Raw genomic sequence first — 19,042 nt, 5'->3', positions numbered from 1 at the left:
ACTGAGCCGCTTCTCGCCGCTTTGCAGGTTTTCATCACTGTGTGTCTTGCTGCTTCTTGTCATGTACAGGGTTTGCTTCATGTGATTCGCGTTAGATTTCACAATGCCTCTTTTATTTTCAGTGTTTTTATAGGAGGTGCTTTCATTTGTCTCAACCAGTCAAACTCAATGTCTCAATGTTTCTGATTATAGAAGTTTCATAATTCATTTGATTCTTTGCTTCTTGTTGTTTTGTTTATTTATTTTGGATACTAAAAGTGTCGTTTGAGAACGTGAACATGGCCTCAAGACAACAATGTTATCATTCATCGCAATAACTCCTAGCACAATTTATCGTTCTGCAAAAATTGGTCATTGTGACGAGCCTAATCGCATGCAAAAATATTCAATAGAATCGGTCCAACGCAATCCCACCATAGTTTCAGGTTTTCTAAATCAATCTGAGTGCTGAACAAATTTGTGGTAAAGATTCGCACAATTCCCTGATATAAATTAAAGGTTTTTATGACGCAAGCGCCATCTCTTGATAAAAAGAATGGTAAGAAAAATCCAGCAGTATGTAAACAAAAAACTGTTATTTTTTAAATTATTTTTTTACTCAGGGTAGATTTACTGACATCCTGGCAGCCCGATGCTTTTGATTTAAAACAACAGCTGTTCTGCTAAAAACATTTCACAGGGTCAGAGTGTACAGAGGAAGGACTCTGTAAGTAGATCCTCCAAATCTCCACAGATTTTTCTCTTCGGCTCACCTGCAGCGGCTTCCTGCAGGATTTAGGTCTGGGGGCTGAGATGGCCACAAAAGGACGAGGATTTGGTGTTGATTTTTTTTTTCCATATGCTAAAAATTAGCATATGATTGACTAAAAATCAATCAAATGTCAATAGTGACTGATTTTTAGTTCTCTGTTAGAATCCAGCAGATATTTATTTAAAATGCCATAATGAACAGACCGGAAACAGGCCCACAGCATCACAGACCATTTCACTGTACTTAACGGTCACCGAGATTCACTTTCACACATATTTATGGTGTTTTACTCCAGTTAAGTGTTTCTTGTTAAAAAGTTCGGTAAGAGACTCCGTGGGGTTTGGAAGACATTGTTGATCTCGTCCGCCCGTCGCCATGAAGAACCGGTGACTCACTGTACGCCGCCGTCCCCTTTAACAGTAAACGTTGAAGATGTGTTTACCCCCTTCGCCGTCCTGCTCTCTGCGTGCGGCAAGATAAATATGGCTCCTCATCCAGCCTACTTGGCAGTGGCTAAAAGAAATGAGCCTCTGTGTCATGACTTATTTATGCCCCAGGGAAACAGAAAGTGACGGATTAGTAATTAGGAGTTCCTGGAAACTTTTTAAGTAGATTGCTTGGGTGGAAGTAATTGTACCACTAGGGATTTTGGCAGAAACTGTTTTTTATTCCAAAACATTGGATCCTTCGTCCACCACACCGAATGAATGTATTCAGATTAAAATTGGGATTTATTTATTGCACTTTTATTTCTTACAGGCATCCTGCACAAAGGCAGCGGCGAGAACGTGTTTGTGACCGAGCAGCCTCCGGTCATCACGAGCATCATGGGAAACGGACGCAGGCGCAGCATCTCGTGCCCGAGCTGCAACGGCCTCGCCGACGGCAACAAGCTGCTGGCACCGGTCGCCTTGGCGATGGGCATCGACGGCAGCCTGTACGTCGGCGACCTCAACTTCGTGCGTCGGGTCTACCCGTCGATGAACACGACGGGAATCCTGGAGCTGAGGTAAAAATCCGACGCCCGGAGAGGAGAAGTGTGAGAAGAAAAAAAAAAAAAGAAAAAAGAAAAACACGACCCTGTTACATGGAAGGAAAGAAGCGGAAGGAGAAGAGGGTTTAGCACCTAATGTGTGTTGTTTAGCGTGGCGGCTAAAAAGGCGAGAACGAGCAGATAGGAAGTCGCGAGCTTCATTATAAACCCTGCTTGATGCCGTTCCTCCAAGGTGCCGTTACATGTTTACAGTCTCCTCATTCGCACCACCTTCGGCTTTGGATTTCTCTCTGTTGGAAACTCTCGGCAGATTGTGAGAAGTAATATACCTTCTCTTGTGTTTTTTTCTGCCGTCTGCTCTTTCTTAAAGGAACAAAGACTTCAGGCACAGGTGAGAAACTTCTGTCAAGAAATTAAAACGTACAGCTCATACTGAGGAATGCATGCAACGTCTTGTAAATATGTCTGAACCCCTTGAAAGTTTCCACATGTTTGTCAGTCCAGAGCTACAAACCTCTGTGTGTTTCATATTTGTTCCATGTGACACATCAGCAAAAATGAGTGCATGGGTGTGAGGGAAAATTTCACTTGCTCTCCAGTTTTGTTTGAGAGTAGTTGGAGTTTTACTCTTTTAACATCCCTAACTACAATTGAGGTCAACCAATTGTCTATGAGGTGTGTTATAACCCAGATGTCTGTTAGGAGCACAGCAGACACTGAAGGATTAAAAATCTCAGGCGATGTCTCACAATGGATTAACAAGAAAAAGCATTGTCTCCAACTACAAACCTAGATGATGGATGAGCGCCGCAATAAATAACTGCGGTGTCTTTGGAGGAGCTTCAGGGATCCACAGCTTAGGTCAGGGGTGGGCACTCCTGGTCCTCGAGGGCCTGCAACTCTTGGTTGTCTCCCTGATCCAACACACCTGAATCCAACAGCTGAATCACCTCCTAAATGCAATCAAGTTCTCCAGAGTCCTGCTAATGACCTCATTATTTGACTCAAGTGTGTTGAAGTAGAGCCGAATTGGGATTTATTCGGCTCTCGAGGACCTGGAGTGCCCACCCCTGGCTTAGGTGAAAAAAAAGAACCTTCTTGGAAAAAGAGCAGAGAAGGCAGCCATTGTCGGGGGGCTCAAATAAGTCCCACTTGTTGTTTGCCATTAGGGGACAAAGCTCTGTTCAGACAATAGCAGCTTTCTGTCCAACGCTCAAATTGTACGATGGGAAATTATTCGTGCACATCACCTGGAAAAAACACTGTAACAAAGAGAGGTCAAAGTTGACAGGGAGACAGATGGAGCTAAGCGCAGAGCAATCCTGAAAGGAAACCTGAAGACCTGAGCATGGAGTGGAGGTTCAAAGTCCAGAGATCAATCTAAATGCACACCAAACTTATGTGCTCACAAATAATTGTCGTAAAACTACTTTTCTAATGAATATTGGGCAGAAATAATCATTCTAGATGTGGTCAGAGACATACATCTAGAAACAGTGGTTACAGCAGGAGGAACATAGCAAAGGTTTTGGGTGAAACGATTTGAAAAACACTTTTAGTTTCCCCTTCACCTCCTATTACACTTTACATGTGATTTAAAAGAAAATACATGAACCGTTGCTTTGAAAGTTGCATTAAAAGTCCATTAAAAGTGGACTTTTTAAAAGTCTCATTATTTATTGAATGACATTTCATGACAACAGTCAAATACAGGACTTCATCATGTTCATGACAGGTGTTATGTCATGTTTGTGACAGTGTCATGTCAGTCTTAATCACCCCATTCAAAAAAAAAAGTGTGACCAGATTTCCTTTTTGTGAAGTGGGCAAAATGCTGAAAAGTTCAAGGGTTCATGAACGTGCAGCTGAAAACGTTCAGCTAAAAGCTGTCCTGTTATATTATATTTCCTCTCCCTTCAGCAATAATCCAACCCATAAGTACTTCCTGGCGGTGGATCCGGTATCCGGGGCGCTCTTCATCTCGGACACCAACTCCAGGCGGATTTACAAGGTTCGCTCGCTGACGGGCGGCCGGCTGCTGTCGGACAACGCCGAGGTGGTGGCGGGGACGGGGGAGCAGTGCTTACCCTTCGACGAGCGCTGCGGCGACGGTGGAAAGGCCACCGAAGCTACGCTAATGAGCCCCAAAGGTAGAACCATTACCCGGCTTTGTTTTCACGAACATCTTCGTTTCAGCTTTGCTTCAGTAATTCCATTCCTTCGTAGGAATCAAGATTTTTTTTTTTCTTTAAACTCCACAAATGACTTGGCTTTGGGAAACATTGGCTTATGCAGTGATCTGTAGTTCAGTTCAGAAGACGTGACATCCTCCTATATTTTCACATGAAAGCACCGCCTTGTGACTCGACGAAAGCAGGACAGAGACTGAAGCGGTTTATAAACCAGGTTAACGTTAAACTTATAATGGAATTATTTTTGTGGATCAGTGGATCTCGGCACACTGTGACACCAAACTGTCAAACGTGTCACGCTGTAACATTTCTCGTCGGTGACACGAGAGTGTGTAATGTGGGGCTGCAGGATGCTTCCACTCTACAGTATGTGTATGTTTGAGTGCGTGGGAGGGGCAACAGTCGCTCTCTTTTTACCTGTCACAAATCAAACATCAGCTTCATTTTTGTTCGTCAATTTTTTTCCCCCCGTTTTAAGCAGTTCCTGCACGTTCTCCGTTTGCAAATTCCAGACTTTTGGAGATCTAGAGACGTGAAGTTTGACATGATTTTAACATGGAACCTGCAAGAACCTTAAAGGAAAAGAAGAACCCAAAGGGAGGAAGCAAGGACATAAAGGGCAAAGAAAGAAAGCAAGGAAAGTATTAAGGAAGAGGAACGGGTGTTGGGTGTCATATGTGTGTCATGTCTTAAAGTGTAAGATATGACACAAGTAAGGAAATAAAGGACGGATTCAAAAAGGAAACAAAACAGAGGGAGGCAGCACACAGAAAAATGGAAGGAAGAACAGAAAGAAGGTTGTAAGATACAAGAATGAAAGGACAGAAGGAAGTAAGGAAACACAAATGTGGCTAAAGCAGTAAGAGCAGAAGAAAGAACAGCGAGAAAAAGTGAAGGACAGCGATAGAAAGTTACGACAGGAAGAAGAGAAGGAGGCAAAAAGGAAAGAAATGCAAGAAATAAAAGTAGGTTGTGTTGAAAAGGGTGAAACAATTTGAAAAACACTTTTAGTTTCCCCTTCCCCTTGAGCAAGATGCTCAGGAAACAGTAAAAAATAAATACGAAGAAGGAAGGTGATAAAAAGGGCAGAAATTGAAAAACATATAATCCTCAAAAACGTCTTGAAATTCTAATATTTTTGCATTGTCCTTATTTGTTTTTACGTATTTATCCAGAAAACGTTAAAATCAAAACCCATAGCTTTCCAGACTGTGCAGGAACTCTTGTTCTGCATCTCATTGCATCTCGAAGTTATTTTGGTGTACAACCCATGCGATGTTCCCCATGTCACACAAGCGAGGTGCTCAGGAAACAGTAAAAAATAAAATCTAGATGTAGGAATAGATGGCGAGGTCACTAAAAAAAATGCACCGACTGAAAAAGCAGGGCAGGTAAAATGCACTAAAAACCGATTTCCACTCCAGACGACCCCGCTCACAACCCGCAATTGCTCTCTGAGAGGGGGCCCGGGCTCATCTCTGCATCCTGATGACTCATCCTCGAAAACGAACACTTCTCGACAGTTCAGCGCCCGTTCCATCGCTAACCCCCTTCCCACACACAACCCCCCGTCCCTCCTCATCTGCTGAAGCACTGAGCGATCCAGCTGCCAGGGCCGCCATCCGTTTCTCAGCTGCCACACCGAGTGGAGTTTAATTGACTTAAAATGTCTGCCGGGGTTGAGTTATGAGTCGTCACTCACGGGGGTGTTCATCTCTGTGCTCGACAGGCATCGCTGTGGATAAAAATGGCCTGATGTATTTCGTGGACGCCACCATGATCCGCAAGGTGGACCAGAATGGCATCATCTCCACTCTGCTTGGCGCCAACGATCTAACTGCCGTCCGGCCGCTGAGCTGTGACACCAGCATGGACGTCAGCCAGGTGAGGAGAGAGTGAAGGTGATTGATGGCCGTGATAGACGATGATGTAGCGTTCCCTGAGTGCTGAGCTGTGAGGCTCTGTGGACGCCAGCCAACCCGGGGGGTCAGAGGGGAGGCTGATATGGGGAGGGATTAAGGAGTCCGTGAATCAATGAACGGATGGGAAGAAAGAAAACCCGTCTGCAGCCACTTAGAAAAATTAAGAAACTTTGCTAAATCTTGGCTTTAATGACCATCTAATGCATATATATGTATGTATACATATACTCTGTTTCTTCCTAACAGGTCCGTCTGGAGTGGCCCACGGACTTGGCTGTGAACCCCATGGACAACTCTCTCTACGTCCTGGAAAACAATGTCATCTTACGCATCACTGAAAACCACCAGGTCTGTGCTAACATGGCCATAGAAGCCCCTTAGGATGAACACTCAGCACAGTGTCCTGACAAGATTTCGTTCCAATTAGGCTTCCTCGGGCCAATTTAGAAGTGAAAGTTTCAAGTTTTGCAGCATTGGCAAAACAGCCCCTTTATTAGTTCCAGGAACTTTCAACCTTCCTCGATGTACAGTGCTTTGTAGTGACACTCAAAGCTCCTGAACTGTTTGACATTACAGCCATTTCAGTATTCGAGACAAAGAAGTGTGTGACTGCGGTTCGAAAAGGATAAATGGATCACAATTTTTTTTTTAAAGAAAGAGTGGCGTGTATTATTTACTGCTGTAACTCTTTTACTCCTAAACAAAATTCAGTGCAGACAGTTAGTATAGTAGATATTTTGATAAATAGAGTCCACCAGTTGTTCTTCACAGAGATCAATGCACGACTCAGAGAAAGGGGAAAGAAAGAAAGTCCTAGACTTTACCACAAGCCTTTTAAGGGACAAACACACGGAAGAAAGTACTGTGGTCAGATGAGATCAAAACAGAACCTTTTCCAGAACAAACACCACAGTGGGGAGACTTTTCTCTGCCATTTAATTGGAAGATAGAGATTGACTATTCACTAGGAGGCAAAGGCTCACTTCCCCGTAGGACAACACAAAACACACATCCAGACTTACAATGGCATGTTTTAGATCAGAGCATATTCAGAATTCAGACCCAAATCTAATTGAGAATCTGTGACAAGACGTGTAAATTGATGTTCACCGACACATAAATGACATAAAGTCCCAACAATGGTTCTGGTCGTGATGTGGTAAAATGACACATGGATGAAGGAATATGAATACTTTTGCATTTCACTGCAGCCCCATAACTGAGTCTTCTTTCTTTTGTTGTTTTCCATAGGTGAGCATCATTGCCGGCCGGCCCATGCATTGCCAAGTGCCAGGCATTGACTACAGCCTCAGCAAGCTGGCCATACACGCAGCCCTGGAGAGTGCCACAGCCATCGCCCTGTCTCACACCGGCACTCTCTACATCGCTGAGACAGACGAGAAGAAGATTAATCGAGTCAGACAGGTATGCCCTGGAGAAACCTTGAGCTCTGTTGTTTGTCTTTCCTGCTGGTTTGGAATAAATTTGCTTCTTTCAAGATATTTTTGGCTGCTAAACCTGGCAGATCCTCTGGTTCAAGCTGAGATTTCCAGATTACAGTACTCCTACTTTACCTCAAACTGAACTTTGCTTCTGGCAGAACGTTCCGTTTGATCACGCACCTCTCTTCTGTCCTCTGTGCGGGTTCAGGTGAACACCAACGGAGAGATCTCTCTCCTGGCCGGCGCCGCCTCCGACTGCGACTGCAAGAACGACGTCAACTGCAACTGCTTCTACGGTGACGACGGCTACGCCCCCGACGCGGGTTTGAACTCCCCGACGTCCCTCGCCGTCTCCCCCGACGGCACCCTCTTCATCGCCGACCTCAACAACATACGCATCAGGGCGGTGCGGGCGAACCGGCCGGGCCCGGCCCTCTCGAGCGTGGGGTTCGCCGGGTCGGCGCAGTACGAGGTGGCGTCACCGAGGGAACAGGAGCTGTATGTCTTCGACGGCGAGGGGCTTCACATCCAGACGGTCAGCCTCGTGACCGGGGAGCCGCTTTATAACTTCACCTACGGCTCGGACGGCGAGCTGGTCATGCTGGTGGACAACTGCAACAACACCGTCAAGGTCAGGAGAGACGGCCAAGGACAGGGGGGAGGAGCCGGCCTGCTCAGGCTGGTGCTGCTGCCCGAGAATCAGGTGGTGACCCTGGGATTGGACCCGACCGGAGGGCTGCGCAGCGTGTCCGCCATGGGCCAGGAGGTGTCTTTGATGGGCTACAGCGGGAACACGGGCCTGCTGGCCACCAAGGCTGATGAGACCGGATGGACAACATTCTATCAGTAAGTCTCAGCAGAGGATCTAACGTAAATGTGCATGAACTCCTCTGGTCTGTGTTCTGTTTTCCTTTGAAATTTCACGTCATGCTGCTGCCCCCTAGTGTTTGCTTTGGAAACTACATTTAAAACTTGTACCAAGACTTCCTTCAGCAGTACATTTATTTGCCAACCCCTTTAAATCATATCCTTTGCCCCCCCAGGTATGACAGCGAGGGCCGCCTGACCAACGTGACATACCCGACGGGCATGGTGACGAGTCTCCACCGCGAGATCGAGCGCTCCATCAACATAGACATCGAGAGCTCGAGCCGAGACGACGACGTCACCGTCATCACCAACCTGTCCTCGGTCGAAGCCTCGTACACAGTGGTGCAAGGTACACCGACTGAACGCAGCAGCAGGAACTCACTTTTCCTGTATTCAGACTCATTTTCTTCAAGCCTTGAAAAGTCCAATCAGAAGACTTTAATTAAGTAACGACGAGTCACACAGAGTTGTTCTTTCAGAATCGCAGCCTCCCCTCTGTGATGGTAAACACGCTGTCCTCCGGTTTTAATTTTTATTCATTTATGTGCTCGCTCCAGGAGATTATTGTTCTCCTCTTTACCCCGCCTTTCTCCTCTCAGTCCCTCTTATGGTGGAAAAAAAATTAAAATTACCAATATATAAATTGTTAATCCCATCTGGGTCATCCAGCTTTTGAATGTCATCCCAGCAAAATTCATTAACTCACGTTGAGTGAATCCTCCTCATCCCTCAAGCTCTCTTTCTGCCTCTCTCTCTCTCAACACGCGCACTCAGCCGGTCCCAATGATCCCTGAGCTTATTTGGTGTGTTTAGAAAAGAGGAAGAAGAAGAAGAATTGTGTTCTTCCCCTTGACCGCGGTGACGCTGCCAGCGCGGATGCCGAGCCGGATCGGTTGCAGATGCAGTCAGCAGCGCTCCACCTGCGTTTCACCGGCCGGCGGAGTGTTGTTCGCCGCGCTTTTAAGTCATTCAGGGTTTCCTCCACACCGTGTGGGTTTTCAGCTCAGCTCTCCGCTGACATCCTCACTTAACCGTCTCCCCTCGCTTCCCGCTCTTCCTCGCGCTCTTCATTAACTCCTGCGCAGCCAATTCTCCCTGGCCCCTCAGGCTCTCATTTCACCCCCCTCTCTGTCTTCCCCTCAACCTCGCCGCCGTTTTATTACGAGGTTGTTCAGTCAGAGCGAGCAGGAAAGATTTATCTAAAGGCTGGTGCTGCCAAGTCAGTGGGAAAAAAAAGAAAAAAAGAAACGCTTCACTTGTCTGTTTGAGGCATTGTTAAAATGTGCCTGGAGCTTTATTACAAATTGGCCTTATGGATTACTGTCATTTATGGCAGAGTATCAAATTAAAAAAAAGAAAGAAAAAAAAGAGCTTCTCACCTTTCTGTAAATTGAATGAAGAAAGATCCAAACTCTGCATCTCCGGGAGAAATCAGCTGAAAACAATTTTATCTCCATCATTGCCATGAAGACGTCTTGTTTCCGAACATCAGAGGGGAAAATTAGCCTCAGCATTAGAGACGGGCTTATCTCACTCCTTTCTTGTGAGAAAGACAATAAATTGTAAAGATGAAGAGATTGTATAGGGATATCGGCTCAGCATGAAATCTTTCTTTCAGATTATTTCTCACTTTTAAGGACATAATCGTGGAAAGCCATCTGTTTTATAGACCAGATCGTGTTCTTTTCGACATGAGCCTTAACTGAAAATCTTGCATCTTCATCAGACACCAGCAGACGTAAAGGGCCTTTTTCTGATTGGTTGCTTTGGCACGCAAAAACTTCTTGCTTAATGTGAAAACTTAATCTTAAGCTAACCTAACAGCAGTTTTTATTTTTTACCAAAAAGGTCAAAACTTTGAAAACTGCTGGGTTGAAAGAAATTTTCGATTTTGATTATTTGGCTCAGGTATGAAGCGATACATTCCCGGTTTCTTTGATCCGCCAGTTTATGGGTTTGATCCAGTACAGTAGGTCAAAAATATGAAGAAGTGACTAATGTAACGTTATAAAAAAAAAGGGGGGGAGCAGCATTTGGTGAAGGTTGTGTCCTGGACAGTTAATCATAATATAACAGTAACCAGACACTCTCAGACTTAAAGGTGGAAAGCATGCATGTCTTTGTAAAGCACGTTAATCCAGATTCTAATCTGGGACAATCTCGCTCCTTGCCAACAGTTCATATAGCTGTTCGGAACTGAATCATTTTTATTTCTCGTTTTATCCTACATTTAAAGTATCGCATTAAAATAAAATGGCCGTGTAACCTTTTGAGTTCGAACCAGATTCATACGTATCAGTGTATTTTGCGTATTCACAATTTACAAACAAATTTTATGGCTAATCGGAGCTGGCGCTACCTTGATTTAAGCACCAAATTTAAGTTAATACAGGCAAACATATATAAAATGTTAAAATCAGTTGTAAGAAAGTATAAAGTCGGGATGTAAACAAAGCTTCTTTACCTGTTTGTATTGATGTTATAGTCAATTATTTGGTGTAAATGTTAATGTAGCTCGAAGTGGCTTGTGATAACCACATGGCAACTGTTAACTTTACTCAACAAAATAGTTATTAATGTGAATTGGAGTAATTAAGACAATCAACGGACATCAAAGATAGTACACAGTACAGCTTAATGATTTTATCTCGAAATCTTGTCATGGAGTCCAAACTGTCAGGTTACAAAAATACATGAGGATCTTTTTTTTTGTCAGCCCAATCCGACTTCTGTCCCAACAGAATTCACCCAATGCCTGGGTTCTGCAAACATTTCTTTGTGTGAAAACAAACTGAATATCTGTGGTTTAAGAAATAAAGAGAAAAAAAAATTAAGCAGTGAACTCCATTTTCACATTTACGAGTCTCTGTAATGTTCAATTTATAAATCCTTTAGCCTTATCAAATATGATTTTTCTTCTAATCTAATCGAGTTGCATTTTCTAACCGTGAATATTGGTCATTTTTCCTCATTCTATTTTGGACCACGTTTAGCCGCAATCAATATTTGCTGTTTGATATGCTAGACGTGTTTGCTGCGAGTTCCAAGAACCCCTGATTGCAGAATGTCAGTCCTTGAACTCTGTTTTCTTGATCTCTCCCTTACAGACCAGGTGAGGAACAGCTATCAGCTGTGCAACAACGGCACCCTGAGAGTGATGTATGCCAACGGAATGGGCATCAGCTTCCACACTGAGCCCCACATCCTGGCAGGTTCCGTCAGCCCCACTATCGGCCGGAGGAACATCACCCTGCCCACCGACAACGGCCTCAACTCCATCGAGTGGCGTCTGCGCAAAGAGCAGACCAAGGGCCGGATCACCGTGTTCGGGAGGAAGCTGAGGGTAATTGCTGATTTTGTAAAGTGAATGATTGATTGTTTTAAACACTCAGTGCCAAGGTATTCATAACTCTTAAACTTTTTTGGGATTACGATGTAATTTCAGGTGTTTTTTGTGAAATAGCGAAGCGGCATAAAACTTTTGTACAAAACTTTGCTTGTTTCTGAGCCTCAAAATGAATCGATTGCTTTTCTTTTAGGCTCACGGACGCAATCTTCTCTCCATCGACTTCGACCGCAACACCCGCACTGAGAAGATTTACGACGATCACCGCAAGTTCACGCTGCGCATCATGTACGACACTCAGGGCCGCCCGGCCATGTGGCTGCCGAGCAGCAGCTTGGCAGTCGTCAACGTTTCCTATTCGCCCACTGGACAGCTTGTGGGTCTGCAGAGGGGTAGCATGAGTGAGAAGACCGAGTTTGACCCCCAGGGTCGCATTCTGTCCCGGTCGTTTGTGGACGGGAAGATCTGGAGCTACAGCTACCTTGATAAAGTAAGTTCATCTATCTTTAAAAGAGTCACGCAGGAGTTAGGTTTTGCCAAGAAAGGCAATAGCGACAGTAATTTGAATTGGGGAATTGAATGAAATAATAGATCATTTTTATGGTCACGAAGGTGCAAATTACCTCCGGTGCTATTTCATAGAAGGCAAGTCATCCATTGATAATGCTATTATATTAATCTGTACTTCAACACTCTGCTCTTTTCCTCCAGTCCATGGTGCTTCTGCTGCAGAGTCAAAGACAGTACGTCTTTGAGTTTGACGCCTCAGGTCGGGTCACAGCTGTCACCATGCCCAGCGTCGCGCGCCACACCATGTTCACGCACGTGTCCGTCGGTTACATCCGCAACACCTACAACCCCCCGGAGAGCAACGCCTCCATCATCCACGACTTCAGCGAGGACGGCCGGCCGCAGGCCACGCACTACATGGGCACCGGCCGCCGCGTCCTCTACAAGTACGGCAAGCTGGCCAAGCTGTCGGAGATTGTGTACGACAGCACCGTCGTCACGTTCGGGTACGACGAGACGGCCGGGGTCCTCAAGATGGTCAACCTGCAGAGCGGCGGCTTCTCTTGCACCATCCGCTATCGCAAGATGGGCCCCCTTATCGACAAGCAGATCTACCGCTTCAGCGAGGAGGGGATGGTGAACGCGAGGTTCGACTACACCTACCATGACAACAGCTTCCGCATTGCCAGCATGAAGCCTGTCATCAGCGAGACCCCGCTGCCTGTTGACCTCTACCGATACGACGAGATCTCCGGAAAGGTGCGCCCTTACCACCAGCTTGGCATCTTTGTCTCTCCTTAGGCACCGAATGTGGTTTTTGTCCTTCTGCGGACTCCTCCCTAACTATTTCCTCCTTTCCCACAGGTGGAGCACTTTGGGAAATTCGGGGTCATCTATTATGACATTAATCAAATCATCACCACAGCCGTAATGACGCTGAGTAAGCATTTCGACACCCACGGTCGCATCAAGGAGGTCCAGTACGAGATCTTCCGTTCACTCATGTACTGGATGACGGTGCAGTATGACAGCATGGGCCGGGTGGTGAAGAGAGAGCTAAAGATTGGGCCCTACGCCAACACCACTCAGTACCGCTATGACTATGATGGAGATGGACAGCTCAGCGGTGTCAAGGTGAATTTCTGTTTGCACATATTGAGTTTCCTTACGCCATCCCCCTCCAAATCCCCCTCCCCCCACCCCTTATGTTTCGAGGGAAAGTTACGCCTGCAATGTTGCTAAAAGCTTTTGAATGATTCACCGCTTTCCACAGGTGAATGACTGGTCCACCTGGCGCTACAGCTACGACCTGAACGGCAACCTCCACCTGCTGAATCCGGGCAACAGTGCCCGGATCCTTCCCCTCCGCTACGACCTCAGGGACCGCATCACCCGCCTGGGAGACGTCCAGTACCGCCTGGACGAGGACGGTTTCCTCAGCCAGCGCGGCTCGGACGTTTTCGACTACAATTCCAAAGGCCAGCTCCTGAGGGCCTACAACAGAGGGCCGGGAGGCTGGAGCGTGGTGTACCACTACGACGGGCTTGGCCGTCGGGTGTCCACGCGGAACAGCCTGGGACAGCACCTCCAGTTCTTCTACGCTGACCTGAACCATCCCACCAGGGTGACGCATATCTTCAACCACTCCAGCTCTGACATCTCATCGCTCTACTATGACCTGCAGGTATGTTTGAAATGTCAGTATGTGCACCATGTGCAACAAATAGCATGCATTGTCAAGATATGCCAAATTCTTTAAGCTGCATGTCTGTCGGTGCATAAGGATCATCTTTGGAGGTGACAAAATCCCAAGTGCCAAAGCAGTTTATCTGCCTAACCAACCCTACACATAAAGACAACAAAAGCATTTTTTAATTTGTAGTTTTCTAGTCTTATAAATTGATCAGAGGTGTTGGGAAATGTTCATTTGTAATCCTCAACTTGCTGTTTCCCTGGGTTATAAATATAACAGAGGCTCATTTCTCTTTGCTAGTCTCTAAAATATGAAAGACTACAAAACATTGGCATTCAAGTAAAGCCAATAAATGTACAGCTTCATGAATAAACCAATGTCTTCAAGAAAACATTGTTGTGCTTAAAATTGCCTAAAGCAAAAATGAACAAGTTTAGAACCACAGTAACCTTAAGAGTTCCCAGGGTTCTTCACTGCAGTAAAGAGTGGCCTCACAAGGTCGCCATAACTACCACTAGATCCCACCTATAAAGGTCTGCAACTACCAGACTAGTGCTTGGACTTTTATTGAAACTTTGCAAGTGAGATTTAGCTTTTCAGCAACAAAATCCACTGTCTTGAAGAAATGACGACGTTTTGAAAACACCTCATGCCTGCAGTTAAGCATAGTGGAGGACCTATGATGCTGTGGGCCTTTTTCTCTTCTAAGTTCTCCAGGATCCTGAGAGTGCCTGACCTGATGAAGTTTTCAAAATACCAGATTTTTTTTTTTTTTTTTTTTTTTTAGAAAACAGAATGTTATTGGGTCAAATTACCAAATTAACACAAAAAATGCTTCACCAGACTTATGACTGTTGTGTGCAAACTATATATATATATGTGTGTGTGTGTGTGTGTGTGTGTGTGTGTGTGTGTGGGGGTGTGTGTGTGTGTGTGTGTGTGGGTGTGTGTGTGTGTGTGTGTGTGTGTGTGTGTGTGTGTGTGTGTGTGTGTGTGTGTGTGTTTTAAGCATGAGATTTTTCCCCAATTAAATGAATTTACTTAAATGTAGGGTTACAATACACATAGGCATAAAATCATTTTAAGGCTTTTTGCACATCTTTTCTGGAGGTTCCAGGATGTTAACTATCAGGATGTTGCTCTCTGGGATTCGCAGGGTGAACAATGTAGCCCAACCTGTTTTATTTTTATTTCATGTCGTTTTATCTTTGGAGGAGCTTAAAAAGTGACTTAAAAAGTGAATCATCTCTTCATCAGGGCCACTTGTTTGCAATGGAGGTGAGCAGTGGCGAGGAATATTACATTGCATCCGACAACACAGGAACCCCACTGGCAGTTTTCAGCAGCAACGGGCAGATGATCAAACAGGTACAACTCAACATTGTTCAATCTGTTATTTATTTATTTTTCCCTTTATACTGCTTTTCCGTCACAGAGTAACGTTTCTCCTGTTCACTTCGCCCAGGTGCAGTACACAGCCTACGGTGAGGTGTACCTCGACTCTAACCCAGAGTTCCAGCTGGTGGTGGGTTTCCACGGCGGTCTGTACGACCCATTGACCAAGCTGGTTCACTTCACCCAACGAGACTACGACGTGTTGGCCGGACGCTGGACCTCGCCCGACTACAGCATGTGGCCCAAGATAGGGAAGGACCTCTCCCCGTTCAATCTGTACATGTTCAAGAACAACAACCCCCTCAGCGACATGCTGGATGTCAAAAACTACGTCACAGGTAGAGAACGTTGACGGGTCTTGATTGCCGTGACGGTCCTGTTCTGGGATAACGAGGCATTTTTCTCTGTCACGAAACGTTCAGACATGCCTCGGACCTGTTAGGGTCATCTTGGGATATTTAACTCTGGGAGGCTTTTGACTTCAGTTCATAAACTGAACTTTACTTGAGCTTTGATATCGTCAGTGATCTGCAGGAATAAAAAGTGGTTCCTGTGTGAATCACAGAGTTGTTGTTTTTTTAAAATGATTAAACTGATGATTCCTTTCTTATCATGTTTAACTGTGTCATTTAGCAGAGTGTGTTTTGTGTCTCGCCTGCTGCTGCAGATGTGAAGAGCTGGTTGGTGATGTTTGGCTTTCAGCTCAGCAACATAATCCCAGGATTCCCTCGACACTCGCTCTACTTTGTGGAGCCGCCGTACGAGCTGCAGGCCACCCAGCACTGTGAGAATGGCCAGGTAAAGTCAGCCATCCAAGATCTAAATGGATATGTATTTTTACACTAACTGTATATTATTTTTTTTTTTAGTAAATTCTGCTCTACTTTTAGTTGAATCGAATATGTTTCATTTTGTGGTGTTGGCATCACAGAGAGACGTAAAGTCCATTTGTCTAGAGGTCGCTCTGGGTTGTAATGTTATGTTGCAGTAACCGTTTTTGTTTCCTGGTCATTTAGCTCATCACTGGCGTGCAGCAGGCGGCGGAGCGCCACAACCAGGCCTTCATGGCCCTCGAGGGCCGTCTTCTCAACAAAGAGCGCCGCAGACGTAAAGACAAGCCCGGCCACTGGTTCGGCACCAGCACCCCCATCATCGGCCGCGGAGTGATGCTGGCGCTTAAGGAGGGCCGCGTTGTGGCCGGCGTGTCGCCGCTGGCCAGCGACGACAGCCGCAAAATAGCCCTGGTGCTCAACGGCGCCCAGTACCTGGAGGGCACTCACTACACTCAGGACGGGAAGGACTGCCACTACTTTGTGAAAGTGGGGTCCGCCGACAGCGACCTTTTGGCCCTGGGGCTCACGAACGGGCGGAAGTCTCTGGAGAGCGGCATCAACGTGACGGTGAGCGGCCGGTCGAGGAGAGGCGTGACCGTGGAGTTCGCCGTCCCGTCGCTGGTGCTGAGCATCCGCTACGGGCTCTCTGTGGACGTGGTGGACGAAGAGAAGGTAAGACTGCTGGAGCTGGCCCGACAGAGGGCGCTGGCGGGGGCCTGGGCCAAGGAGCAGCAGCGCACGAGGGACGGGAAAGGCGGCAGTCGCCTCTGGACTGAAGGGGAGAGGCAGCAGCTTCTAACGACGGGTCGGGTCCAAGGCTACGACGGCTACTACGTGCTGCCGGTGGAGCAGTATCCAGAACTCGCCGACAGCAGCAACAACGTCCAGTTTCTCAGACAGAACGAGATGGGCAGGAGGTAACAGGCCACCCGAACCCCGCTGACTCTTCCCTTCTCTCCCGACATCTCCGAATTTTGTCCCTTTTTTTTTTTCAATATTTTCCTACCCAGCCTCCTTAACCTTACTCCTCTCAAAACCTACGGAGAACTAACCAACAAACGGGGTTACTCACGGAACGCTGCAGGGACTTTTAAAAAGAATGAAAAACATATTGTTAATTTTACTGCCGCAGGCAAAAAAAACAAAAAACAAACAACAAAAAAACACAACAAAAACAGACGTTTAGTCAATTTTTTGTTTTTTGGAAAAAAAAAACTTTGATCAACTTACAAAAAAAAAAAAAAAAATGTAAAAAAGCACTGAAGAACTCTGATAACTGTTGCTTACCCAATAAGAAGATTCCCCTTTTTAAAAAAGATAGTGATATTTTCGCCCATATTTATTGGGTCACATCGAGAGCAGCCACGATAACGCAGGAAGAAGGGAAGGGCGGGGGTCGCGCCGCGCTGGCCTCCGCCAATCGCGGCGCGTCTCGTCGCCAGCAGAGAACCTGAAGGCAAAGGGACCAAAGCGGAGACCGAGCCTCCTCAGAGCGCAGCCATCACCCGACATGCATCACAAAACAGCGACGCCAACGCGAGCCGTCTCCCTGTCTCAGGCCTCCCATTGTCCGTCCACCACCCGTCCAGTTCCGCCGCCGATCAGCCAAGCAACAGGACAACGGCATCCATGAACATCCGAGCTGATGATGAGCTGAAGCATAAACTCAAAAAGAGAGAGAGGAAAAACAAAAAAAGTTACAAAAAAAACAAAAAAAAAACGACAGCTATCTGTGGAAAGTGGCATAGCACCACGTTGTTTATTTTGCAACCGGGGGTCGGGTGGGGAGCAGAATCACACTCACCCTCCTCACCCCCCATACATATGTGTCAGACTACACTTAAAAACTTCAGGATGTTGCGTATACCGTAGATGCCGTAGTTTTGTACGTTTCAGTCGCGGTAGAATTGTGAGATTTTCACCAAGGCACTTCTGTACAGCGCGATCAAACACACACACACACACACCACTCACCAAGTCCAACAGACATGCTGAGTTAGTATTTATTTGGTTTGTTTCTTTTTTTATTTATTTATTCTTAGTACTAAATGACAATCATGAATGAGTCACCAGTTCTTATCGAGACGAACATCGATGGACGAGCTTCTTTTGTTTTGTAAGATATGTAATAAATGTTTTCTTGGTTTTTGGTTGTTTTTTTTTTGTTTGTTTTTTGTATTTGTTTTCGGTTTGCTGACAGGGGAAACAACAGTCAACTGGCAAAAAGAGTAATTTATGTATTGAGGTGTTTTAAAAAGCAGTTTATACTTTAAATAAAGTCTTTAAAACTGTGAAATCTGTTTTTTCGAAGTATATTTCGATGTACAGTGTATAGACTTACCTTTATGCAGCACAGTAGAATATTGTTCAGAATATCAAGTTTTATATTTCTAAGAGGAAGTGGCTTGTAATGTGCGAAACCTTTAGCTGCTCTTACTACTCTAGAGTTTTGTGGCACTCTGATACTCCATTATCTACGATATCGGTCCAAAGTTTGTTTTTTCTTATCCTTTTTATTTTCCGTTTGTTTGTTTGTTTGTTTGTTGTTTGGAAGCAGATTCTTTCTGTCCTAGATCCCAACAGCAGTAGCAGTAATGGATCCCTCTCACTGTGAGGAGACTCGTGCTGGATGTCATAATGTACCAAATCAGTATTATCAGAAGATGATTCTTATACGTTCACTGAAACGAGACTCTTCTCGAGAACCTTATCAATAAAACATAATTGTTTACTTCAACCGAGCTTTCATCTCATCTCTTGTGTCGGAGGACAGAGCGCCATCGTCTTTCAGGCACCAGCGGTCCACTCTCATTAGTTGCTCTTCAAAAGCAATCTTTGAAACGCCGGGTTTCCTGTCTTTGTTAATTATGCATCATAGTCGAGGAAGCAATAGATTTTTTGAGTCAGTTGTCCTTAAAGGGGATGGGGGCAGCATTATGCGACATTTTACAGCACAATCAAGTAACTGTGTTGCCTTCAGTTATAAAATGCTTTGTATCAAATATCACTTACTAAAAGAAATTTGATTTTGACAATGAAATTGGGCCACTGTCTCTTTAAGGTCCTACTCTCTCTGAAACGCACGGCACCACGC

General features: G+C 45.6%; 1 protein-coding gene across 4 annotated transcripts in view; it reads left to right on the top strand.

The window, feature by feature from the left end:
- tenm2a (teneurin transmembrane protein 2a) overlaps positions 1-18,685 on the top strand; it is a 272,708-nt gene extending 254,023 nt beyond the window's left edge. For all 4 annotated transcript variants that reach the window (XM_055034285.1, XM_055034286.1, XM_055034288.1 and 1 more), the window contains 17 exons: positions 1,511-1,760; positions 2,116-2,136; positions 3,666-3,895; positions 5,667-5,821; positions 6,106-6,207; positions 7,111-7,284; positions 7,510-8,147; positions 8,345-8,520; positions 11,279-11,514; positions 11,711-12,007; positions 12,229-12,786; positions 12,892-13,161; positions 13,301-13,711; positions 14,978-15,088; positions 15,186-15,453; positions 15,783-15,913; positions 16,132-18,685. In XM_055034285.1, coding sequence (XP_054890260.1) covers positions 1,511-1,760; positions 2,116-2,136; positions 3,666-3,895; positions 5,667-5,821; positions 6,106-6,207; positions 7,111-7,284; positions 7,510-8,147; positions 8,345-8,520; positions 11,279-11,514; positions 11,711-12,007; positions 12,229-12,786; positions 12,892-13,161; positions 13,301-13,711; positions 14,978-15,088; positions 15,186-15,453; positions 15,783-15,913; positions 16,132-16,869 — 4,766 coding nt within the window. In that variant the 3' untranslated portion in view covers positions 16,870-18,685. The remainder of the gene's footprint in view (positions 1-1,510; positions 1,761-2,115; positions 2,137-3,665; positions 3,896-5,666; positions 5,822-6,105; positions 6,208-7,110; positions 7,285-7,509; positions 8,148-8,344; positions 8,521-11,278; positions 11,515-11,710; positions 12,008-12,228; positions 12,787-12,891; positions 13,162-13,300; positions 13,712-14,977; positions 15,089-15,185; positions 15,454-15,782; positions 15,914-16,131) is intronic.
- The last annotated feature ends 357 nt before the right edge of the window (positions 18,686-19,042 follow it).

The sequence above is a fragment of the Poeciliopsis prolifica genome, unplaced genomic scaffold (assembly GCF_027474105.1).
Source record: "Poeciliopsis prolifica strain line A6 unplaced genomic scaffold, Auburn_PproV2 SCAFFOLD009, whole genome shotgun sequence".
NCBI lineage: Eukaryota > Metazoa > Chordata > Actinopteri > Cyprinodontiformes > Poeciliidae > Poeciliopsis > Poeciliopsis prolifica.
This window is presented reverse-complemented; position numbering and strand designations above follow the sequence as displayed.